Source organism: Scardinius erythrophthalmus (genome assembly GCF_964197995.2).
Source record: "Scardinius erythrophthalmus genome assembly, chromosome: 8".
Classification (NCBI taxonomy): domain Eukaryota; kingdom Metazoa; phylum Chordata; class Actinopteri; order Cypriniformes; family Leuciscidae; genus Scardinius; species Scardinius erythrophthalmus.
The window spans coordinates 38,214,441-38,241,077 of NC_138228.1; the positions used below are offsets into that span (position 1 = coordinate 38,214,441).

The following is a 26,637-nucleotide window of genomic DNA, read 5'->3' on the forward strand; positions in this document are numbered from 1 at the left end:
AACAAGTAGATAAAAAAGTCAATATTTCATAAAAAAATGTTAAAAAAATTCTGATCATCGCCCCAGCTGTCATAACACTAAAATCTGGCATTCATTCAAAAACTGTCACCTGAATTTTTAAACAGCTCTGTTGTGAAATGCCATGGGCTTTGGCTACAATTCTGATTCATATGTTGAAAGAGATGTGACTGTTCAGAGAGGAGCAGGGTATTTTAAGGTCAACAAACATACCAACAATATTATACAAACAATGTTATTTCCTACTTCTCCAGATACAGGTGAAATAAATTCATAGAGTTAAATGTTTAAAAAATAAACAATGCATCTTTCTTTTGAAGTGAACAGTATGGCAGAAAAAAATATTAAGATATTTTGAATAACTAGTATTATGGTCCCACTTTAATATACTTTATATATTATATAAACTACTGATAAACTGATAAACTACTTTGTACTAACATTTAAATTAAACATCTGATACAATGCAATTATTGAGTACGATACATGTTTTTACATTGCTTCCCTTGCACCATAAACCTAACCATACCATTAAACGTGTCCCTAACCTTACCATTACAATAAGTACATTGTACCTATGATTTTTTTTATGCAAGTACCTAAAGAAACGTACTATAATGTATGACAAAAATCACTTTTGATGTCTGTATGACGTGCAGAGCTCTTGGACAAATGCCACTATTGGACATCTTAGGAGAGAGAACAGGTTGACACTGTTACTGTATGGCAGGACTACTGATACAAAGTCTCTGTATTCTATAGTGCTAAATCACAGAGTTTTACCGTTGATCCATTGTACAGCCTAAACCCAGCATAGAGAGGATGAGTGAATGTGCCCTGAACTCTGCAGATAAGGGTCATTGTGTCAGAGATGCCATAGAAGGACAGAGTTCCTGCACTGAGATCCACATACACTCCTATTCTAGAGTAGATGGAGGCTGCAGGGATGTCAGTCTCCAAATCATTGTGCCTGAATGTGTATCTGAAGGGAGAGCAGAACAAACTCCAGGAATGATCATTATATCCAAACAAACACTTAGTATTCGTTCCCTTCCGGCTGATGTGCTTATATGATAATGATATACCCACATCACCATTCCACTCCAGCTCCCAGTAACAACGTTCACACACTCTCTCTCCACACATCACCTGATAATAAACATCAAATTTGTATGGATGATCAGGATACCGCTCGACTGTGTCAGTGTAAGTAGCCACTCTGTTCCTCTCCGACAGACGAATGTGCTTATTCGCTGTGTTTGGATCAAGTGTGAATTGATGAGCATCTGATGAAGATAAAACGTATCAGTGATCGGTCAACATGTAAATATAATTTTTTTTTTAAAATAAATATTAAATAACGTTTATTTTTTTAAATCATCTTTTGAATTGAACTGAAATGTTTATAACATAATGAACATTACTATTACAGAAATTCCAACTATCATAGAATATACCGGCCCACATGATCATGATTAGGGGCCAAGCACTGAAGGTGTGTAGGTTCTTATTATTCATCCTTCTTCCACTTTTGGAAGCCCATAGAACCACATGTGGGAAATTTGTCTTACAGATAGAGGACAGTCTGAACATTACCTGCAGCAATTTTGGAGTCTCTAACTCAATCCCTTCTAGCGCCAACAACTGTCCAAAGTTGCACTCATGTTTATGCTAATTACTTTTGAATCACAAGGCCTAGAAAAATGTTTTTTCCCCCTCTGATTCTTTGGCTAAAAAATTATTAAATTGCCCCATATGATGTCATTTTTGTCATGAAAATCCTTCAGCCACTTAGAATTTTCAGATAAAAAAACCAACAACTTTTTCAAACCCATCCTAAACAGTTCATCAGATTTTTACCGAAATTGGCTCAGATCATCTTCAGATTGTACAGGCAAAAAGTAATTTAAAGCTTTTTGATACACCCATCCTTTCCCGTTTAACGCATTTAAAGAATTTGACAGAGTACGCCAAAATGGACGTGAGGCTGTATCTCTGCAACAATTTTTTGCATATTAAAGGTCCCGTTCTATGCCCCTTTTCACAAGATGTAAAATAAGTCTCTGATGTCCCCAGAGTGTGTATGTGAAGTTTGAGCTCAAAATACCCAACAGATCATTTTTTACAGCATGTTTAAATTGACATTTTTTGGGGCTCAGAAAAACGAGCCGTTTCAGTGTGTCCCCTTTAAATGCAAATGAGCTGCTGCTGGACGACACAGGGGGCGGAGCTTCATGAGCTCGTGCTCAGTCTGTCAGGAAAAATTCATCTCACGGAATGATGATAATATCAGAAACTCTCAGTAACGGAGTTCATTTCGAGTCGGACAATAATGCCTACAGAGTCAGATTGCTGTATAGAGATGAAACAGGTATGGTTTAGTAGTTTAATTACGGTTATTATAACGTATTTGTCATCTGCTTGTAGGCTATGTATCCATTATTTATTAATAGCCTACAAGTCTGCTGTCTGAATGATGATCAAACATATACTGATGAGTTTAATAAAGTTTATTGTACATCACACAAAAGATGAAGCGTCAGTTTTACTTCAGAAAATCACCGTAAGAGCGGAGTAAACACAGTAGGCTAAGTTATAAGAAGTGCGCAAGTAGCCAGTAGAGTTGAGGGAGCATTCCTGTGGGCGGAGGTTAGTCAAGAAACGGTTCTGGTGATGTCACTAATGCAGGATGTAGAGGGGTGTAGTCCAATCGAGCCGTTTTTTGTAGTCAACTTCTGTTAAATAAAATATCTCGCTTGGCATTGAACTTTGAGCTTTATAATTTTACAGATATTATTTATGCTCTAACAGCAACATTACACACTAACTAAAGTTTGAAACATGGAATCGCATGCAACGGGACCTTTAAGACGAAACTTAGTACAAAGAGTATAGAAGCCCAAGAGGCGAAACTCTGTTGTGTTATGGGTAACAGTCTGTAGATGGCGCTGCGGAGGCGCGTCCGCCATTATGGACTGAAAGCTGCTGAAATCGTTATCGCCAGTCAATGGCAAAATCCATTTCAGTGGGTGTTTATAGTTCATGTGTGCACTTGCTAGATTGCACATCTTTTTTGTACCTTTCTGCCTGTAATAGGACATTCATAGATTGTTTTTTTTCTTGCCATTGAAACGTTCACTGTGTGCACTTTCACTGAAGATGTTGAAAAAACAAGTTGTTAATATTTTTGTGATATTCTATGTAAAAGGAAAGTCTTTAGAAATGTTCATTTATAATGTTATTTATTTATTTATTTATTTTTCCAAATCATATATATGGTGATGTTCACTATATTTCAAAATCAACATTTGAATAAATATCTTATTACTGTGTGTCTGCCTATATATTATTTCATGAATTTCTGTTATTCATATAACAAGGAAAATCCATAATAGAACATAAATATTGATAGATTAAAGGTTTGCAGTAATTTTATAATTGTATCTTTGCAAACCGTAAGTGGTAGGCTAATGAAGCCGATTCGGTGGGGGACAACATACCCTTACTAAAAAGTACTATAGGAATCTTATAGTATTTTGGGACAAAATATTATAGTAATCTTATAGGAATACTATAGTAATTTGGGACATACTACAGAAATACGATAAGACTACTATATAAATACTATAGCAGCTTTAAAATATTATAGAGGTATTACAGAAAATCACAGAAGTATGTTATGTTCTGTAATACCTCTATAATATCCTAGAGCCGCTATAGTATTTCTATAGTAGTCTTATACTACTTCTATAGTAATATTTTATCCCAAAATACTATTTTCCTAAGGGTAATTAGCAGAGGTGTGGACTCAAGTCATGTGACTTGGACTCGAGTCAGACTCGAGTCATGAATTTGATGACTTCAGACTCGACTCGACAAAATGTACAAAGACTTGCAACTCGACTTGGACTTTAACATCAATGACTTGTGACTTCACTTGGACTTTTGACTTGAGAAGACTTGCTACTTCCCATGAAAACTGGGGGAAAAAATGTCCACACGGCCGTGCCGCTCTCAGTTTATCTGCATCTGTGAAAAAAATGTGCACCACCTGTATGCATGCAGAGAGCATGCGCGCTGCCTGTACGACATCCAATCACTGTAGTCCCACGTTGTTTTGATTCGACAGCTAACGCCCGTTTCACACATACTACTCCATTTGCAGGGCGTTTGCGCCAGCGGTGCGTATTTTTTTCCGTGCCCATGTTAACAGGTTAGAGCTTTCACACTGCACGCGGTTGCAGTCCGTCGATCCGTTCCAGGTGCGGTGCGTATACAGCAGTGCAGAGATCGTTTCCGCACCGAGTCTATTTCTGCTGTGCTGCACGCACTGAACTAAAGTGACAGCGCATGTTAAGTGGTCAAAATGAACACAGTTTGACCTAAAAATGTAGTAATTTCACCATAAATGCGATTAATTAAATAAAATGTAGTAATCTCACCATAAATGTATTTAATTAAATACTATTTTCACTTTAAGACCAGGGTAAAGCAAGGAAAACTACAATTTACCTCAACAAGGCAACATAATGAACGATACTCGTCTCATTCGTGGAGGTGGAAAAGCATGCTCCTTGTGACATTTATTGTATAGATTTAAATATAAAAGAAAAGGCATGAGAGTCGGCTGTTTTTTATATAAGTAGCCTACATGGTTAAATATTTGACCACTTGCTTTAGGAACTTAATATAAGTAGAAGTAATGCATTAAATAATAGGCCTACGTTGTTTAAATTGTGCTTAAACAAACGTGCATACGTCTATTAAAGAGTGTATATGTGTACAAAGAGAATCGCAATGCTGAGACGTTAAGACCGGGGTAATTCAAGGGAAAACACATATCAACAAGGCAACATAATGAACACTCGTCTCATTCGTGGAGGTGGAAAAACAAGTTCTTTGTGACATGCGAGATTTATTGTATAAAGATTTAAATTATGCAAAAGAAAGAGTATGAGTCTGCTGTTTTTGTCAATTTTAAGTTTTAATTTAAAATGTAGGCTATGCGATTTTAATATAAGTAGGCCTACATGGTTAAATATTTTACCACTTGCTTGAGCAACTTAATATATAATTATATAAGAGTAATGCATTAAATAATACGTTGTTTAAATTGTATTTAAACGTGAATACGTCTATTAAAGAGTGTATAAGTGTGTACAAAGAGAATCGCAATGCTGACAAAAACACTTTTTTAAATAAAAGTTGCTAATAACTTTTGGATTTGAAATACAAATAGTGAGTATGTATTTGTGGTACAGCCGCGGATCACGCACTGCAAACGCAGCATATGTGAAAGCACTATTGCGCGTGCTGGTCTTGCACCGCATACGCACTGCAACACGCACCGCATACGCACTGCAACACGCATCGCATACGCACTGCAACACGCATCGCATACGCACTGCACACGGAGTATGTGTGAAACGGTGTAAGCAGGCACATTGCAAGACAACCAATGAAGCGCAACAAGCAACAACGCGCCAGTTGGCAAAATGATACCGAAGGTAGTTTCGTTTGGCTATAAAATTACGAGGTAGCCGACAAAAAACGTGTTGCAATTTGAAGTTGCACAAAGAAAGGTAAGTTTTGAACGAATGCTAAGCACCTTATTGGATGTAGCCTACCGTAAAACGTACTCGGTTACCTAACGTAACCTCTGTTCTCTCTAGAGAGGGAACGAGTATTGCGTAAGAAGCTTACGCTTCGGGTAAAGTCATCTTTTCTCGAGATATGAAGCCAAAAAATTATCCTTAATTTAATATCTTGTCAACGCAGTGCGGCGCTCACGCGTCACAGCCCATGTGAGGAGGCGTGGCTTTAGCTTATAAAAGAAGGTTCAGAGGCTGCTATTCTCTGGTTTTTGTCGCTGAAGCGAGTGAGCTCGTGGCGCGAGCACGGCGGTTTACGCAATACTCGTTCCCTCTCTAGAGAGAACAGAGGTTACGTTAGGTAACCGAGTACGTTCTCTTACGAGAGGTTCTCTCGTATTGCGTAAGAAGCTTACGCTACGGGAACTTCCCTTGTCAACGCCGTGCGCGCCCCGCATCCACTGAATGAGTCCCAGGGAGAAACCCGGGGAACACTATAACAGGGAACCGGGCGGCCAAGAATGGCTAGCGCAGTACATAAGCACACACATAAGGGGCTCAGAGCGGCGTGGCCGGTCTGACTAACAACCCCAGAATTGAGCTCAACCAGGAGAGCTAAATCACACAGCAGTAGTCTGCACACAGAGTGGGCTGGCTACGCGGGACTTAGACAGATAAGAGTTTAGCCTGCAGGGCAGGAACTTCCAGATTGTAAAATCTCACAAATGTAGAGGGGGAGGCCCAGCCTGCCGCTGTACAAATGTCATGAATGGAAATTCCGCTAGACCAAGCCCATGAAGAGGCCATGCCTCTGGTGGAGTGGGCTCTGATACCCAGCGGGCACTGCAGATTTTTAGACGCATAAGCGGCTGCAATCGCGTCCACTATCCACCTGGACAGGCTGTGTTTCGAGGCGGCGAGACCTTTGGTGCGCCCACCAAACGAAACGAAAAGCTGCTCCTAAGCGCTCTGACAGGGCAAAGGAGTTTACCATCGATCTCGCTGCCGGATGACGGCAAAGCGGAGAGAGAAATGACCTGCGCTCTGAACGGTGTGCCCAGACTTTTGGGGACATAACCGTGTCTCGGTTTGAGGATGACTTTAGAGTCATTAGGTCCAAACTCGAGGCATGCAGCGTTAACTGACAGCGCGTGAAGGTCACCCACGCGTTTAACTGACGACAGTGCTATCAGAAAAACGATTTTTCTGAGATATTTCATATCCACTGTTTCCATGGGTTCAAAGGGATGCGCTTTCATGGCCTCTAAGACCAGGGAAAGATCCCAAATAGGAACCGACGGGGGTCGCGGCGGGTTCAATCTCCTCGCTCCCCTGAGGAAGCGGATGATGAACTCGTTCCTCCCTAATGCGCGGCCCAGCGCCGAGTCGGCAAAAGCTGAGATGGCCGCAACATAAACTTTGAGCGTGGAGGGGGACCTGCCCGCGTCCAACAGCTCTTGGAGGAAGCACAGCACCTGCGATACCCCACATGTTAGTGGATCCAGCCCTTTGGCGGTGCACCATTTACTAAACACAGACCATTTTGAAGCATAGAGCCGCCTCGTAGAGGGGGCTCTAGACTGTGTGATCGTGTTCACAACCCCTGTTGGCAAGTCAACGGGTAACCGTTGATGACCCACGCATGCAGAGACCAGCGCTCTGGATGGGGGTGCAAAATCGAGCCTTGGGCTTGAGAGAGAAGGTCTCTCCTCACCGGTAACGGCCAGGGGGCTGTGTCCGCCAGCCGTATTAGATCCGGGAACCATGTTTGATTCTCCCAATACGGGGCTATGAGGAGCACCGTGTGGCGCGCTTCCCTGAATCTCTCGATAACCTGCGGCAGCAGGGAGACCGGGGGAAAAGCGTAAAGCGGGCCGCTGGGCCAGTTCTGGGCCAGCGCGTCCTCGTTCTTTGAAAAGAACTTTGGGCATTGCGCGTTGTCTTGTGACGCAAAGAGGTCGACTTTCGCTCTGCCGAAACGGCGCCACAGTAACTGGACTGTTTGGGGATGCAAGGACCACTCTCCCGGGGGAACATTGTCCCTGGACAGTCTGTCTGGACCATCGTTCAGGCGACCCGGCACGTGCGCGGCTCTCAGTGAGCGCAGTGAGTGCTGAGCCCACACTAGGAGGCGTTCCGCCAGGGTGCAGAGCATTTTGGATCTGAGACCGCCCTGGCGGTTCACATAGGCTACCACTGACATGTTGTCTGTGCGGACCAGTACATGGTGGCCTTGCAGGTATGGGAGGAAGTGCTTGAGCGCATTCTCGACCGCCAGCATCTCTAGACAGTTTATATGAAGGCGACACTCCTGGTCTGACCAGCGGCCATAGACCGGTCTGCCCTCGAAAAGCGCTCCCCAACCTCCGTTGGACGCGTCTGTCGAGATAACTTTCCGGCGTGAGACAACTCCCATCGTCACCCCAGTGCGATACCATTCGGCTGCCAGCCAGGGTCGAAGGGCTGAGACACAGCCCTGACTCACTCTGACTCGTAAGCTGCCGGCCGTCCAGGCTCGGTGAGGCACTCGCGCTCTTAGCCAGCGTTGAAGCGGGCGCATGCGCAGTAAGCCCAGCTGAAGCACTGCAGCCGCTGAGGCCATGTGCCCCAAAACTCGCTGGAATGTTCTCAGCGGAGTCTGGTTGCCCGTCTGGAAAGATGCGGCTAGGTGTCGAATGCGGCGCGCGCGCTGCTCTGACAGTCTGGCCGTCATAGCCACCGAATCCAGTTCTATTCCGAGGAACGAGATAAACTGGCGGGGCAGTAATGAGCTCTTGGCCCAATTGACCGAGAGACCCAAATTTTCCAGATGGCCGAGAAGCGCTGTCCTGTGAGACAAAAGCTCTGACTCTGAATGCGCTAGAATTAGCCAGTCGTCCAGATAGTTCAGTACCCGTATCCCCTGAGATCTCAGGGGAACGAGAGCCGCGTCCATGCACTTCGTGAATGTACGGGGTGCCAAAGATAGACCGAACGGCAGGACGGTGTACTGATATACCCGGCCGTCGAAGGCGAATCTCAAGAATGGCCTGTGACGGGGAATTATCTGGATCTGGAAGTATGCATCCTTCAGATCGAGAGAGATAAACCAGTCTCCCTGGCGAATTTGCGCGAGGATTTGTCTGGTTGTAATCATTTTGAACGGCCGTCTCATGAGGGCTCTGTTCAAGTGTCTCAGATCTAAAATGGGTCTCAGCGTCCCGTCCTTCTTGGGTACGAGGAAATAACGGCTGTAGAAGCCCGACTCGCTCAGAGAAGGATGCACTTGTTCTATAGCCCCCTTGTGCAACAGCTTTGCTATTTCTGCCCGAAGCAGATGAGCCACTTCTGTGTTCACACTCGTCTCGGTTCGCGCTAGAAAGCGAGGCGGACGGCGAGCGAATTGAAGCGAATAGCCGTGCTTTATGGTATTCAGCACCCATTCTGACACGCCCTGGATAGCTTGCCATGCGCTGGCACATCTCGCTAGGGGTCGAATGGTCTCTGGGTTCAGATCGCCGCGCTGTGCGGGATGGGGAACCTGTATCAGAGAAGATAGGGGGACGCGCGCAATGGGGGGCTCGCAGACAGCAGGGACTGGCTGTGCAGCATTCAATGGCTCGATCACTGTGGACGGGGCACATTTTGAAGCTGGGAGCCCGTGGCGCGAGAGCGGCATGGGGGTAAACGTGTCTGATTGTAAGTGCACGCGCTCGTGAGCGGGCGCGGGGCTTACATACACAACACGGCCAGTGCTGGGGAGCTTTAGAAGATCTGCATCCCGGGATAACTGAGTGACAGAGCGTGCAGCGTGTAGGTGTGGGCACAGATTCGTGGGCACATTTTCTACACTTAGCACTCGAGCGGCGCTTGCCCGCTTTATGAGAGTGCGCTCTGTGAGCGTTACCGGGGAAACTGTGTTTGTGTGTAGTGGTGAGCACGTGGGTGTGGGCACATTTTCTACACTCATGACACCTTCGGCGTGAGCCGGAAAACCCGAAACCAAACTCTTTATGAGATATCTCTGGGTCGCCGTAAAAACGGCGTTTGTGTGCAGGCGAGCGAGTTGTGTTACTGGCTCGTTGGCTGCGATGTGAACCACTGCAGTAGCCTTTTTTAAGGGGACTGACAGGGCTGAGCGCTTTGATGGCGGTCCGGCCGCAGCGGGACTCAGCCATCTTTTCCTCCCTGCGGCTGCTAGGAGGACTTCGCGGGCTCAGGTTTCAGCGCTATCCTAGGCCGGGGTCCCCGGGGGGGAGGCGGTCTGCGACGGCTGACTGAGCGCTGTCTAGGGCGGCCGCCCTGGCGTCGCGAAGATGGAGGCTGAGCAGAGCGCTGTGTCGAGCTGCGTGCAGGAGGCTGATCCTGAGAGCGGCCTGCAGCGGAGCTCGAGCGGCGGGGCAGAAAGAGATTCATAGCCTGTGAGGCTTTCTGCACCTCTGAGAAGCGATCCACAATCCCACTGACCGCTGGGCCGAAGAGGCCGGTGGGGGAAAGCGGGGCGTTGAGGAAAACTGCGCGCTCCCTTTCGCTCATATCCGCCAGCGTCAACCAAAGGTGCCTTTCGGTGACGGTGAGCGAAGCCATGGACCTTCCGATGGCTTGTGCCGCTGACTTGGTGGCGCGAAGCGAGAGGTCACGGAGGAGATCACGGAGATCACGGAGGAGATCGGCTTGGAGGATCTGGAGCACAGCCATGGAGTGCAGGGCGGAAGCGGCCTGGCCGGCGGCAGCGAAAGCGCGGCCGACGAGGGCTGAGGTGGTCCTGCAGGCTTTTGACGGCAGGGCAGACTTTGAGCGCCATCTAGCGGATGGCGGGCAAAGGTGCGTTGCCACGGCTTCTTCGACCGGAGGGATCTGTGTATATCCCTTCTCGGCGGCCCCGTCCACTTGGGAGAGGGTCGCGGAGGCCGGTGAGCGGAGTCTCGCGGAGAATGGGGCGTTCCACGATTTAGCGAGCTCAGAGTGGAGCTCAGGCAGGAAGGGTGCTGACCTAGAGGCGGGCGCTTGGCGGCGGCTAGGCAGAAAACACCCGTCGAGCCTGTTAGGCGCGGGGGCCTTGGGTGGGGACCAGTCCAGTCCCAGCTGGTCGACCGCTTTGGTGAGGAGGAGTTCCGCGTCGACACTGGCGCGGGACTTGCTAGACTCCTGTGTCGAGGAGGCGGAGCGGTGAGACCCCGACCATGCCTCGCTGTCCGAAGCCATAAGAGAACAGCTGTCTGATAAAGCGGCGTCGTCCGCTTCATCCCCTAGGGCGACGGCAGTGCGGGCGAAGGCCGGCCGCTGCGCGTCGGGAAGGGGAGAGGGAGATAGCGAGGCTCGAGGGAGGGGCTCCGGCGAGCACTCAGCAGCTGCCGCGGGTTCCGGTGGCCTCTGAGAGCGGCGCTTCTTCTTGCGCGGCCCGGTGGAGGCAGACGGTGAGACAGCGAGAGCGTCGAACGAGGCGAGTCGAGCCCGCAGGGCAGCGAGGGCTGCGTGGTCACGACCCAGGCAGAGAACGCAGATCACATGGCGGTCTCTTTCGCTGAGCGGAGCTTTGCAGGAAATGCAGTTAGGCATGATGCAATGTAAAAGGATATAATCGCCGGATAGCGAAGCAGGCAGGGATAGCTGAAGGCGGCGAAGACGACCGGCTTCCTCAGGTAATCCTCGGCTTGCAAGGCGCTTGTTTCAACGGCGGCTTCCTCAGAGTCCAGCGATGCGTAGTGCGTCGCTGAAGAGACAAAAATCAGAGAATAGCAGCCTCTGAACCTTCTTTTATAAGCTAAAGCCACGCCTCCTCACATGGGCTGTGACGCGTGAGCGCGCCCAGCGCGCTCATTGGGCGTGACGTCACGCTAAGGTTTCAGCGATAGGCTGCTGCAGTTGCCGCAGAGCAGCCAATGAGCATGCGACTTCGCTTGCTCTAGGTCTGCTTGCTGCCGCACTGCGTTGACAAGATATTAAATTAAGGATAATTTTTTGGCTTCATATCTCGAGAAAAGATGACTTTACCCGAAGCGTAAGCTTCTTACGCAATACGAGAGAACCTCTCGTAAGAGAACTTCAAATAATAGCCGAGTCCCCAATAGACGCCTCTCTCTCTCTCTCTCTCTCTCTCTCTCTCTCTCTCTCTCTCTCTCTCTCTCTCTCATAAACACCAGTCATGGAGGCATTCCAATTATATTATCAGGTTGGTCCAGTTTTTCAGAAGTGATCATTTTGAGGAGTGAGGATTTTATTAATGACATGTTTAAAAAGGTTAAGGCTAAAACGACCCATGTCTATATGAAAGTTAAACTGTTTTGCAATATGAGGTCAATACAATACAGGACTGAAGCTGCATGCTGTTGTTCTAGTGCAATATGCTGTTGAAATACAAGCATTTTTTGTGAAAATTAAATTTTCAGTTTTTACTGTATTTGATTAATGTCATTGTATAAAAAGAGGTTTAAATAAATACAAATCTTACAGACATACACGATTTGTAGAGTTGAGCCGGATACTCGGCTGAAACGAGTATCCGGTACGGATAAAGCACTTTTGTCGAGTACGAGTATTATACAAGTAATACAAGTCAATATCTGTGCTCGGATTTTTTTTTTTTTTTTAAGTTAAGTTGAGATTAGGGCTGGGCGATATATCGATATAAAGAATATATACATTTAAACGCGATATGGAATTAGACCATATCGCATATTGATATAGTTCAAATTTGCGCTGTGATCCTTGCTCCAAGCAGAGCTGACCCGGAGCTCTCTGCACTGCTCCCCGCGCCCCTCCTTTTCCACTTTGCGTGCGTGTTTAGAGCATGTAATGTTATAACATGAAATAAAGTCTTTCACCTCAGAAAAAACTGACTTTCTTGTCCTGTCGGCCGTTATACTGTAGTCGTAGCGCACACTCAATTGCACGCGCAAATGCGGCGGCGCGCGCTGTGTATCGCCTCACTGTATATAAAGTGCAAAAGAAACTACGAGCATGCAACGCCGTTACGTTGTAAATTACATGTAATAAAAGTAATGCAGGTATGATTTTCATTCTATTCACCAGGAGCAGTTTCCATGTTTCATTTACAGTTCTTGTTAGTATTGTGTATTCACCATGGTAACTGTCGTTTCCATATTAACCCCAAAATGCCACTATTTTTCTTTGTGTTATTTTTTTATATTTTTAAATGACTGTGGTGCTCATACCAACATTGTATTAACCCTTGTGCATCAATTTAAAAAAGTTACTCATAGGTCCAAAGAGGACAAAAATGTCCATGTCAAAAAACGGTCATAAAAAGTTGAAGCTTGGGAGCACAGACTTAACTTTGGTATCATTTTAAAGAATACCCTTGCCAGATTATTTCTGAAGTTAAATTTTTTTTATAAGTAAATCCAAAAAAAAGTTATATAGGTTTAAGTTTATGAAAATTATTTATGAATATTATTTTATATAAAATATATATTTTATGAAACAAGTTGAACTCTAAAACGGCTAGAAAATCAAAGCCATAAATCTAAATAAGTTGTGTTCCAAATTTGAGGTTGATATCTAAAAAAAAATAGCTTTCAGTAAGATTTTGTTTGGGCGCAGTACCAAACTGTCCCCATTGGATCCCAGCAAAACTCCTCTGGTCACACAGTGATTGGCTTTGTTATTTGCAGTTGAGTTTTTCTCTCTCAATACTACAAACACACACATGCACACAAACACCTTTTTTTTTATAACACACATACCAACCACACTCTGACATCCATACCAACACACCCACACAATTATCATTGCATAATTTATCCAGTTGGCTCTATAATATGCCGAAGCAGAAAACAGGAATAAAGTGAGTATTTGCTTTATAGGCCTAACCTGAAAAAATGGCACCATCTGATAAAAAATGGTAAAAATGTCAATTTTGAAGCCTTGCCAACAGAATGAAAGCCTATTAAAAAAGATTGCATCATTTTATAGTTAAACGGCACAGGGATTAAAAAATGCAGTTTTAATGGGTTTCAATGGGGACATTTTTGTCCTTAAGGTCCTAAGAGGAAGTATTTTGTGTAACTAGTGCAAAATAGATTTTTTAAAGAAAATGATGATGAAATAGTAAAATTCCAATAAAAATACACACCCGTGCCAAATTTTATGCAGTTAGCATTAACACAGGCAAAGTGATCAAAAAAACAAAACTGAAAAAGCCAAAAATGTCCTCAAGGATGCACAAGGGTTAACAAAAACTAGTTTGGGACTGCTATTTAATACCTTTAGCATAGGCCTAATGTTTATTAGTACTAGTCTTTACTATTAGTCATTCTTACAATTTATGTTAAGTGAAGGGGGACAGTACTTGTGTGTGTTAACAAATTTTGAAAAAAATAAAACATGAAAAATAAAACATATTGGGATATATATATCGTATATCGGAATATGACTTTTGGTCCATATCACCCAGCCCTAGTTGAGATGAAAACTCTTGTTCATTACATTTTACTTCATAATTGCAACCGCATGTGTTGTATTCATTGTTGCAAAACTTGTTCTGTAGTTCGTTTGTTATCGTGATCAAAACCATTGATCTGAAGATCAATGCTGATGCTGTCATGTAAATAGTTTTCTAATCAGCAATAAATATAACAATTTCTGATCAACCCATATCAATTGCATGCTTAAAATAACATACTGGTTAAAGCCCCGCCCATTTCAAGACAACCCGACCCACTTCCGGATTAAATCCCGCCCACTTCCGGGTTAGGCCCCGCCCAGTCCGAGTACAGATACAGATACAGATAATTCATATGGTTAACAGATACAGATACAGATACAGATACAGATAATGCTGTACTCGCTCATCCCTAACGATTTGTATAAATTTTATTTCTGTTGGTAAGAAGACTTGAAATGACTCGAAACTAAAATGGTAGGACTTTGGACTCGACTCGGGACTTGTTGGCTTTGACTTTTGACTCGACTCGGGACTTGCCTCATCTTTGACTTGACTTGACTCGGGACTCGAGGGCAAAGACTTGAGACTTACTTGTGACTTGCATAACAATGACTTTGTCCCACCTCTGGTGATTAGGCCATGCATAACCAACACATAGTAACATTTTCTGTCATTTAACGTAATTTAACGTCGGACATCCTCATTAATGTATTTTAAATTGTTTTCATATTTAGATATGACGGCCAGAAAAAATTAAGTTATGTTAAGTTTTTGTTATGTTAAGTTTTTCAGTGCCATTGACTCCCATTATTTTTCGGCGTTTTCCTTCAGTTTTCAGTCCATAATGGCGGCCGCGCCGTCACGTCATGGGGGCAACTGTTGCTATGGAGCGTTCTACTGAGTTTCGCCTCTTGGGCTTCTATACTCTTTGCTTAGTACCTGTTATCTCAAGCCTAACTTGAGGTTACATGCACAGTTTCGGCACAGTGCCACCTAGTGGTCCGGAGATATGAAAAATAACTTTTTTTGATTATATATTCTGAACGGTCTGCCCAAAAATCCTAAAACTGGTGGTCTCTTGTGATTCAGTGCAGCATACTGAATGGGTATCAAATAATATCCAATGTTCCTATAGCGGCCATTTTGGGCATCGGCCATTTTGTAATAAAAGGCTTTTCACTCTGTGAGTTTCTCTGTGAGTTTCTTGCCTTTGAGTGCTTACTACCACAATCAGATGTGACAGAACACCAAAACAAGACAGTGATTTTTGAGGCATTTTTTCCCTCCACGCTGTCACCATGGACCTTCCTGCAATTCTTTTGTTATGCCTAGACCAGAGGGGCAGCAACCTGGAGTCTCACACCAGGGATTTTTTGGAGTTGCTGTGCCAAACGGACTGTCCAGACCGCTCGCTCCAGGGCACGCCTCCAAGAGAGTGGTTCTCGTAACAATTTTGCCGCTTTCATGGAGTGGGTGCTGCTGGTGAACATAAATCTGGTATTCACCATCCGCACGGCGGAGGACTACACCAGCCCCACTCCAGACCCAGTGCCCATCACTGCACTTCACTGCCCGTAAACTGTACATGGAACTCGTTAGAGCCCGCCGCAAACCGTGGAATTCAGCCTGTCGCGATGTACAAGCCTGAGCTTGCAATGAGGATGGAACGAGACATCACCCCTGGAGCGTTAACCACACAGAGAGTCTGACCAGGTGCATGAGCAGGCAATACAGTGCAACGCTGAGGGAGTGCTGGTGGATTTCGAGGGCTGGGAGGGAAGCCTGGCCTCTGGACACTGTTTGGAACTTTTTGAGGAGGTTCAGTAATTTCCCTGGCTGCATTCGAAATCACTTACTTTCTAAAGTAGGTAAGTATTTTGAATAAGTAATTATTTAACAACTGATAAAGAAGTATGTTCTTTATAGTATGAATGTGTAATCCGGACGTACTACATTCGTCATGTTAACAATGTCATTATCATGTGACAGCGTCAGTTACATCACTTCTCTGCCTTTCACAAATCCTCTCCCGTGGCCTCATGGGATTGTAAATAAAAGAAGTAGGTTATCCGTGTACTTTTTATGAGTACTGTGAATTCGGACATACTTCTTTTGTCACATACTGTTTTTTGCCTACTATATAGTAGAGAAGAATGCGATTTTGGATGCAGTTCCAGTCTCTCCCCTCCCCGCTGGTCCCGCCCAAGTTTCCTGAGTGCCTACCCAGCCTCCCTCTCTCAGCCAAATCAGCCAGTTCCTCAGCCCCGCCTCGGATGGTTCCCTTCAGCCCCTCTCCATCTCCTCCTACAGATCTCTGCGAGGATCTGCCTTGGATCTTCAGGTTACCAGCTCTGCCTAGTCAAGATGATCCCCTGGCTCCACCTCCAGATTCTGAACCCATTGTTCCTCTGACTGTCGACCTATCGGCTCTACCTTGGCTCCTCCCTACCTCGGCTCCACCAGAAACCATCGTCCCTGTGGCTCCATCGGGCTCCTTCATCCCTCCGGCTCCACCTTGGTTGAAAGTCGTCTTGCCTGCGCCTTCAGCTCCATCTTGCTCCGCCTTGATCCTCGGTTCCACCGGCTTTGCCTCTGTCCTCTGGCTCCCTGGCTCTACCTTGGACGTTCGTCGCCATGGCTCCGCCTCAGTCTCCAGTGTCATCAATGTTGTGTTGGTTCTTCGACTTGTCAGCTCCACCTGGAACTCCCCTTGCTTCTGCCTTGGGGCCTCGTCCTGGCTATACTCTGGATTACCACCTGGCTCCTCCCAACCTCCACTCCCCCATGGATTGTTTTGCTGGCAATAATTCTGTTACGCCCCTTTCCAGCTCCACGTCCACCACCAGAGCCCCCTCCCTCAGTTGGGCTCTTTATGGTGCGAGGATGCGCCGTCCAGGAGGGGGAGCTAATGTCACATGTATGTTTTGCCCCTTTGTGTCAGCCTGAGTTCTAGTTTGTCTCATAGGTTACGAATCAGTTAATCATTCTGTGCAAGTGTTTTGTGTTATGTTAACAATTACTCCCTGTATTCAAGCCCTGTGTTTCCTGAGTTCTTTTACCCTAAAAACAGAAAAGTTTTTTTCTTTGTACAGGTGACAATTTTATCAAAACGATCCCTGTTCACACGGATCTGCGGAAACAACTAAAAACACTGTATTATGCATGCCAGACCAGTAGTTAGCGATGTCACTTTGACTATGCGCTTGCGCACATACAGTACACATTATTTTACAGTGCACTATAGGCTCTCTCCTCTGTCCACCTCCACCACCACCCGCCGCCTCCTTAACTGCTGACGATTTTGCGATCTTCTTCACCAACAAAACAACATCGATCAGCAGTCAGTTCACAGCTCCACACACACAGGAACCCAGACCGACCCCTTCCACAGCCAACATCCCTCTGCCCTCTTTTTCTCCACTAACCGAGGAAGAAGTATCTACACTTCTCCTCTCCAGTCACCCTACCACCTGCCCTCTTGACCCCATCCCCTCACACCTTCTACAAGCCATCTCTCCCACACTTCTACCAGCACTCACACACATCATCAACTCATCCCTCCATACTGGCATTTTCCCTACAGCATTCAAGCAGGCTCGGGTTACTCCACTGCTTAAAAAACCAACGCTAATCACATCATTTGTAGAACATTACAGACCTATCTCTCTCCTACCATTCATTGCGAAGACACTTGAAAGAGCTGTTTTCAACCAAGTAACATCCTTTCTGTCTCTCAACAACCAGCTGGATGTCAACCAATCCGGCTTCAAGAAAGGGCATTCTACTGAGACTGCATTACTGTCTGTCACAGAAGCCTTACGGATCGCAAAAGCTGCTTCCAAATCCTCAGTCCTCATCCTCCTGGATCTGTCTGCTGCCTTCGACACTGTGAATCATCAAATCCTTCTGTCCAGCCTCTCAGCACTGGGCATCACAGGAACTTCACTCCACTGGTTCAAGTCCTATCTCACAGGTAGGTCCTTCAAGGTCGCATGGAGAGGCGAGGTATCCGGAGCACATCAACTGACCACAGGGGTTCCCCAGGGTTCAGTTCTTGGTCCCCTCCTCTTCTCCATCTACACCACATCACTGGGACACATCATACAAGCACACGGCTTCTCCTACCACTGCTATGCTGATGACACACAGCTCTTCCTCTCGTTTCAACCAGATGATCCCACAGTAGCTGCACGGATCTCAAGCTGCCTGGCGGACATTCTCGACGTGGATGAAGGAACATCACCTGCAGCTCAACTTGGCAAAGACTGAGCTTCTCGTCCTCCCTGCCAATCCATCTCTACAGCACAACTTCACTATCCAGCTAGAGTCATCATCAATCACCCCATCAAAGTCGGTGAGAAATCTTGGAGTAACGTTTGATGACCAGCTGACCTTCACAGATCACATTTCAAAGACAGCTCGATCATGCAGGTTTGCTCTGCACAACATCAGGAAGATCAGGCCTTTCCTAACTGAGCATGCAACACAACTTCTCATCCAGGCCCTGGTCATTTCTAGGCTTGACTACTGTAATGCTCTTCTGGCCGGACTTCCAGCATGTGCAACTAAACCCCTACAGATGATCCAGAACGCCGCAGCTCGTCTTGTCTTCAACGAGCCAAAGAGAACCCACGTCGCTCCTCTGTTCAGCTCACTGCACTGGCTACCTCTCGCTGCTCGCATCAAGTTCAAGGCATTGACGCTTGCTTACAGATCTATCACAGGCTCAGCTCCCTCCTACTTTCACTCACTCCTACGAGTCTACATCCCTACCAGAAACCTACGATCGGCCAACGAGCGACGTCTCGTGGTTCCATCCCAGAAAGCCACAAAATCACTTTCCAGAACATTCTCATTCACAGTTCCATGCTGGTGGAACGCTCTCCCCACCCTCATCCGGAATGCAGAATCCCTGACAACATTCAGAAGACAGCTGAAAACCCATCTCTTCCGGGAGCACTTAACCTCATAAAAAAAAAAAAAAAAAAAAACCTCCCCTTTCCCTCTAAACCTCGCTTATCGGGCTTATGCTACTCTGAATAATGCTTGAACTTTGTATCTGGAGCACTTCTTGCGCTGCTTTTTGTTTTTTGCCTCTTCATGATGACTCGCTTAATCTAGTCCTACTTTGTAAGTCGCTTTGGATAAAAGCGTCTGCTAAATGACTAAATGTAAATGTAAAAACATAATACGCATGTGTTTGTCGCTGCTTTCGCATTTTTGTACTTTAGACAGAGACGATAACGGTATTGTTTTCAAAAACGTGCACTCTGAAACCCATTTTCAAAAGTTTGCGTTTTAGGCCCCCAATACACTGCTGTCATGTAAATGAATGGCCAAAGAGCATAAAAAGTTTTCCATTTTCAGTTGAAAACGGTCTCATGTAAACAGCCCCTAATTCATGTAGTCTTTTTATGGTTGTGTTAACTCCCCTTGATCTCCAGTTACTTTCCGTGTTGGATTATATTATTAAAGACTGCTTTCTACCGCAACCAGCTGTGACAGGCATATTGACACCAAACTTTGTATGTGTCATTGTCACCTCACACTGACCAAACAACATCAGTTAGGTGACAGCCGCCACCTTTTGGTCAAAAGTTGTAAGTCATTTAATCATATTACTAGTGATGTATAGTGATTATATAGATATGTATAGTATATTTATATATGTATATGTATAGTATACTAGAATCATCTAAAAATGTCTTGAATTACTAATTTTTGTAGTTAGTGTGCTTGGCCCCATTAATTGTTGCTTGCAGCTATATTTATATATTGTGATTTGCTGTAAAATTGTTTGGTTTTCTTGTTTAACTTGCATGTACTTTTTTTATAAACTCCTCCTGTACTGGAAAGCTGCTATATAATGTTCAATTCTGACCATGTGTTCTTAACATGGATGCCACCATGAGGATGGACCTTATGTAGAATAAAACAGCATTTTTAAGTTGTTGTTTCTGAATAAACAAAATTGTTATTGTGTGTTGTGGAGAAATCTCTGATTATAAATAATGTAAAGACACATTTTTTTATGATTTTTCAAATTAAGTATACATGCATGCTCAGTGTATATATACTTGTTTTCTTTGCAACTTACATTGTAGGAAGTCCTTTCTGGTCCTTAGAACAATGTTGATGTGTTTAACTATGAAAATCAACATAAACAGGCAATTCTTAAGGAAAGAGGAAATTATCTACTGTACAGTATCCAATGTGTGTAGATGTATTCTAAGATTTTCAAATGATACTAGATTGTGTAATTGAATGTGCTTTACCTACCAGAAATCTTTTGGATCTCCTCTTTACAGAAATTCTCAATTTTGTCTCTCAGCTGACAGATAGATTGTCTTATATCATTAGTAGAGAGAGGTGAAGTGACAGTAATTCTCTCTATAGGTTCAAGAGGTGCAGATAGATACTGAAACCCCTACAAAAAAGACAGGAAAAAATCGTTATAACCTGCCTCCCACAAATCACTACTACTATCAAATACATGCCTTTGCTGACTTATCTTCAGTGACTTGCATTTAGCAAACTAATCTAACACTTTGAATGAAACTTTATTTCACTTTAATTGCCTAGAGAGCCAGTGAATGATGTAAAATCACAACACTGATATAAATTATTTTCTACATTTTTTATTACCTGAAGGAACTGGATGTGATCGTCTGTGTGTGAAAGCTGCTCTAACTCAGCATGTCTCCTCCTCATATCAGCAATCTCCTGCTCCATTTGCTGCAAGAGTCCTTCAGCTTGACTAACTGCAGCCTTTTCCTGATCTCTGATCAGCCTTGTCAACTCAGAGCGGTTTTTCTTAATAGAGCGGATTATCTCAGTAAAGATCATCTCGATGTCCTTCACTGCTGCCTGTGCAGAGCGCTGTTAGGACACATATTACACTCATCATGTGATCCACAGTGGACTTCAGTGGGACTGCAATGTCTTCAGATCTGAAGGAGAGTCTAAACAGTATGTCTTTCAATCCAGCAGTACTGTTTGTCTCCTCTTGATACTCACCTTATGACACTCAACAGCCTCTCTCAGCTCCTGAATGTCTTTTTCTCGCTCCTGGATTCTCTGCTGGTATTTTATCTGTGTTTTTTTCAAGTTTCTCTATTGAACACAGAAGTAAGAAATAAACATGAAAATATTTCATAAAAATAAATACAAAATCATCATGTAAAATGTTGTATGAATATTGGTTTTTTTGTCAGAGGCACGAGACATGAGCACAACTGTCAAATACCAATATGTAATATTGCAAATGTCAATTGCAATTATTGTGTGTGCAGTGTGCAAAAAGGTGTTTGTAAGCAGTGAGTGACATGTTATTTAATGCTTCGTAGTTATCACTGAACAAATATGCCTTGAATAACTGATAAAATAATATTTTTATTATGATTATAACATTTCTTTAACCTTTGAGCGGTACAGTCCCATATTTGGGATTTTTTATTTCTGTGCCCCTGAGAGTACGGTTCCACATATGGATTTAGAATGTTCAGTGATGTGACATAACTGCCAGATTCAAACTGTGCTTTCGCACGTTGGCTGGTGCTGAGCCAGAGTCGGACGCGCTCAGCAGCACTTGACATAGGCTATATCACAACTATTCAGTTTTTTCAACCACATAATGTTTATTTTAGGTTTCAGACATTTAAATACACATAAGCACAAGTAAAACAATACATTTGTAGTTTGTAAAATACACACTGATGTCTATGGAAGCAGCAATAACAATCTATTCAAATATAATTTACCGACCTGTTTTATTCACATCAGACACACATAGTGGAAGTAACTAAAAAGTTCACTCTTTTCTTCTCCCAGTTCACCGGCCACTTATTTGCATGTATTTCGGCAGAAACTGATGAATTCACGTGCTGTAAATCCGACTGACAGGACTCTCTGAACTGCTGCTTTGCGTTATAGATCAAGGGATCTAATTAATCATATATAAAGGTTTTTAAACCACAAAAGACACTTACTTACACGTATTTGAGAATCAGAATATAAGCAAGTTTGTGAATATTTTGAATAAAAAAGGAAAAACTAAATAAAAGCAATAAATCTGTCATACAGTGTTGTGGCTGCGGTCTGTCACGTGACAAATATGACGGGTCTCCATGGAAACAACAAGGGGAAACGTTAACGGTAACGATAATGATAACGGTCGCCTTCAAAAAACTCACTCTGGAGGGTCAGTTAGAATATTTTAAACTTATCAGGGAATGGAGGTTACACTAGTAACAAGGACCATTTTGCTAATGCAGCACCAATCTGCTTTTCTCTTTTATTTTTTATGGTATCTGCAAACAATGATTTATAATACATTTGTTTAACTCTAAGCAATGATTTTGATCATTTGGATTATTTATGATATTTAGTTTTCGCTAGTAGAAGTTCTGAAAGGCCAGTATCTTTTGTTACCACAGCCACATTGGTGGTGGGTAAAAAGTTTATTTTAAACGCTGCATGTAACCGCTGGTTTTGCTGTGTACACAACAGAAATGGCTGTGCATAATCAAAAAGACTAAACCAACCCTGTGGTGGCACCACTGCGACATCTAAAAGAAGTTATGCCGCCCAAACACTACACGATTAGAGCCCTGAATATTACGCATTCACTGTTGAATTATCAAAAATGTGATTTAAGATAAGGACTGATGCATCGCCGTACTTCAAGAGATATTTAGGATTTTAAAACAACAAGTTTCAGTATCTCTGTACTAAAGAGCTGAAATGGTTTTCCTGGTTATTTTGCATGTGTGGTGTGCAAAAAGGTGTAAGGTGTCTGTAAGCTGTGACTTTATTTAAAGGGATGGTTGATTATGATTTCACTTCTCTAACTTAAGTTAGTGTGTAATGTTGCTGTTTGAGCATAGCCAACATCTGCAAAGTTACAACGTTCAAAGTTCATTTGCATTTAAAGGGACACCTGAGCCTCAAAAAGGTACAACTTTAACATGCTGAACAAAATTATCTGTGGGGTATTTTGAGCTAAAACTTAACATACACACTCTGGGGACAACAGAGACTTATTTTACATATTGTAAAAAGGGGCAATATACCACCCCTTTAATTCACATTCGCAGATTTAGTGTCCTCACACAGAAAACATTACCAGTATACCATTGTAAAAATATTTACTGAATGCATATTTATTTGTATTAGTGTTATTTTTGTATCATTGATATACATTTATAGTGTTTCTTAATAATTTGAATAAAAAAAATATATTTTGTTTTCATTTTAATATTAGTCCAAGTGTTAATGATTTTTTTTTTTTGTGAATTGTGAGAACTGTAAATAAACGCATCATAAGAAGTCATATTTAGCTTAATGATTAGCAGACAAGAATGTGTGATGTAGGTGAGAAATATTTAGAGTTGCATAATAATGAAAGAAAGTAGCAGAAAGTATTCACATGTGAAATACTGTCATGCTTAGAGATAACAAATGCATCCAGTGAATGTTTTCTTTATGAAAATTTGTCATGAAAAAATGTGTTTCTGTTATGTAAGCTACTTGTCTCTTTAGCTCCACCTGCACATGCTTTAGTTTTTACATAACTTCAAGTTACACCGCCCAAACATTACACAATTTAGAGCCCTGGATTTTCCACGTTCACTATGTTTGAATGATCAGAAACGTGATTTGAGGGAAGCACAGACGCATCGCTGTACTCCGAGAGATATTTAGTAGGCCTATGTTAAACATCTAGAGTGATTTGTGAATCCAAGTCCTGTAGTGTGAAAAGAGTTTCCACTGGATGACAGACAAAAAGAACAAAAGTCATGTATGGAAAGCAGCAAGGTTATAATAGTTTTGCTTTTTAAAATTAGTTTTTATTTTAATATCGGTTTCAATTTTGCTTTAAATTTCAGTTCAGTTTTAGTTAGTTTCAATAATGGTTTTGTTAGTTTTAGAAATGTGTTTGCAAAATGAAAACTAAACTATTTAGTTTTTATTTTATTTAGTTTCAGTTTTAGTAATTAGCCTATAGTTTAGCAGGGCAAACAGAACACTTCCAGTGTAGACCAAATTCGAGACGTTTAATTTCAGCAAAGTTTAATGTTTGCACAGATTACAGTTAGCCTAACTCAGTAAACAGTTAACAGTGCAGACATCTTAATAATAAATAAAATAGTGGTTACGGTATTAGATTGAACAAAGCACCAAATAAATGGAACTTAAAGTATACAAGAAAAAACTGAAAAATTTTAGACAAACTAATTCATATTAAAAATTAAATCTTGTTAAACATGTAGTTTACTTTTTTCAGCTGTAGCCTATGTAGCAGAGTGACCAGTTTACAGTATAAAAACTATTATGTCTATGGAGAGTGAGTCCCCACAAAGACAGTGAGTGGGTGTGTGTTACCAGACTCTGTGTCTGTGTATGTCTGTCTCTGTCTGTCTGTCTCTGTCTGTCTGTCTGTCTGTCTGTGTGTGTGTGTGTGTGTGTGTGTGTGTGTGTGTGTGTGTGTGTGTGTGTGTGTGTGTGTGTGTGTGTGTGTGTGTGTGTGTGTGTTTTCGTGTCCTGGTACATTGTGGGGAAATGTCTCCACACACATGGACAATAATATTATTAGCAGTAAATGTTTTGTATAAACAAAGATAATAACAGCACCTTTCAGCCTGTCAACCTTGATGAAAACATGACATCTCAAACATACAGTAGGCCTAGTAGTATTAAAGTTTTTTTTGTGCGTGACTTGTTTTGCTGCTGCACCCACCTCTTGCAGACTCGCACTTGAAACAGCATTCAAAAAATGCTGCGCTCAAGTTTAAACAAGTTCAGCTTGCGTCGCTGCACCCACCTCTCGCAGACTCGCACTTGAAACAGCATTCAAAAAATGCTGCGCTCAAGTTTAAACAAGTTCAGCTTGCGTCTCATTATTACCTTGTGTTATTTCCTATTCCATTTGCGCGATGTGTTCGACGCGACGCTACGGTCCTCATTGAGCGCGTCACAGGACAGCGTTAAATCGCCTCAGTAACTCCACGCGCGTGAAGCCTTCATACTATACAGGCATTTCCCTAAACAGACACAGGTCAGATTTTCCGCCAAAGTAAAGAGCTTACCAATTACGAAAACGATTAATTGTTTTTGCTAATTATTCTTTTATTTCAGTTCGTTTTTCATTAACTGTTAGTTTTGTTTAGTTTTACATTTATTATGAATTTTTAATTTTATTTCAGTTTACGAAAATGTTTTTTGACCAATAGTTTGACTTAGTTTCATCAGTTTTAGTTTACGAAAATAACCTTGGGCATCAGCAGGACAAAAGGTCACAAAACATGACCTCTTCAAAGCCCGCCCAAGAGTTAGACAAGACAGATAGACCGAAAAACAGACAGATCATCCTAATTATTATATCAGTAGTAGGCTATGTCATGGAGATGCAAACAATGCTTTTTCCCATTAATGCACCAATTTCTGTTCTTACCTCTTTCTCTGTTCTCTCTGCTGCTATTGGTACAGTGTCATGATTTTTATGTATATCCATCGTACACAATGTACAAATACAGTGCTGGTCAGTGCGACAGAAAGCCTCAAGCAGTCTGCCATGTTGAGAGCAGATCATCTCCTGGAGTTGTCCAGTGGCATCCATCAAATAATGTCTCTTACCTATGAAAAAAAGATCATGCTGTTCAAGGTGGTTTTGACAGTAAGAGTTCAGACACACCAGACAGGACTTGACGGCTTTGTGTTTTCTTCCAGTACAGACATCACACTTCACATCTCCAGGTCCAGTGTTAACAGAAACTGCAGATTGTAGTTTAGTCATTTTCAGTTTCTCCACCACTTCAGCCAGCATGGTGTTTTTATTTAAAGCAGGTCTTGGAGTGAAGGTCTGTCTGCACTGTGGGCAGACGTGGACTCTCGTCTGATCCTGATGATTCCAGCAGTCCGCAATACATGATTTACAGTAATTGTGTCCACAGGGAATGGTCACTGGATCCTTCAGGAGATCCAGACACACTGGACAGATGAACTGTTCCTGAGTCCATAAAACTCTGGCTTCTGCCATATTACAGCATGTGAACAGAAACAGAAGCACACACAACAGCTCAACAACTTGTTTTGATAAGTTTCGGTTTCACTGAACTAAAGAACTGAAATGGTTTTCCTGGTTATTTGCATGTGTGCGGTGTGCAAAAAGGTGTGTCTGTAAGCTGTGACTCACCTGTTATGTAATGCATATTCGCATGTTTATTCTGTCCTCTGTCCTCACACAGAAAACATTAGTATACCATTGTAATAATATTTATGGAATGCATATTTATTTGCAGGACTGTTATTTTAGTATAATTGAAATACCTTTACTTTTAGTCAAGTCAAGTCAAGTCAAGTTTATTTATATAGCGCTTTTCACAACACAGGTTGTATCAAAGCAGCTTCACAGTAATAAATTAGAACAATACATCAATGTTTGTTTCTAGTGGAACGTCTACGTTCGGTAATGCTGATCAATAGTATCGTTGATTGATTAATTAAATTAAATATCCCCAAATATCCCCAACTGAGCAAGCCAAAGGCAACAGTGGCAAGGAACCGAAAAACTCCATCAGGTGACCTAATGGAGAAAAAAAAAAACCTTGGGAGAACCCGGGCTCAGTCGGGGGCCAGTTCTCC

The 26,637-nt window shown here is 43.1% G+C and overlaps 1 protein-coding gene across 1 annotated transcript; it reads right to left on the bottom strand.

Annotated features, from left to right (window-relative positions):
• Nucleotides 1-397: 397 nt before the first annotated feature.
• LOC308694568 (tripartite motif-containing protein 16-like) lies at nt 398-26,037 on the bottom strand. Its single transcript, XM_081372167.1, has 6 exons — nt 25,448-26,037; nt 21,013-21,108; nt 20,641-20,874; nt 20,275-20,422; nt 20,093-20,140; nt 398-1,304 (listed from the first exon to the last, which is right to left on the bottom strand). The coding sequence occupies exons 1-6, from the start codon at nt 26,030-26,032 to the stop codon at nt 775-777; spliced, it is 1,641 nt and encodes a 546-aa protein (XP_081228293.1). The 5' UTR covers nt 26,033-26,037; the 3' UTR covers nt 398-774.
• Nucleotides 26,038-26,637: the final 600 nt, after the last annotated feature.

Bases quoted from the DNA above. Each gene is read 5' to 3' on its own strand.
- LOC308694568 (XM_081372167.1), bottom strand. From the start codon at position 26,032: ATGGCAGAAGCCAGAGTTTTATGGACTCAGGAACAGTTCATCTGTCCA. The intron at 20,423-20,640 runs GTAATAAAAAAT...TCTTTTTTGTAG, and splicing joins ATCACATCCAGTTCCTTCAG to GGGTTTCAGTATCTATCTGC. The intron at 20,141-20,274 runs GTAGGTAAAGCA...TGATTTTCATAG, and splicing joins GGAGATCCAAAAGATTTCTG to TTAAACACATCAACATTGTT.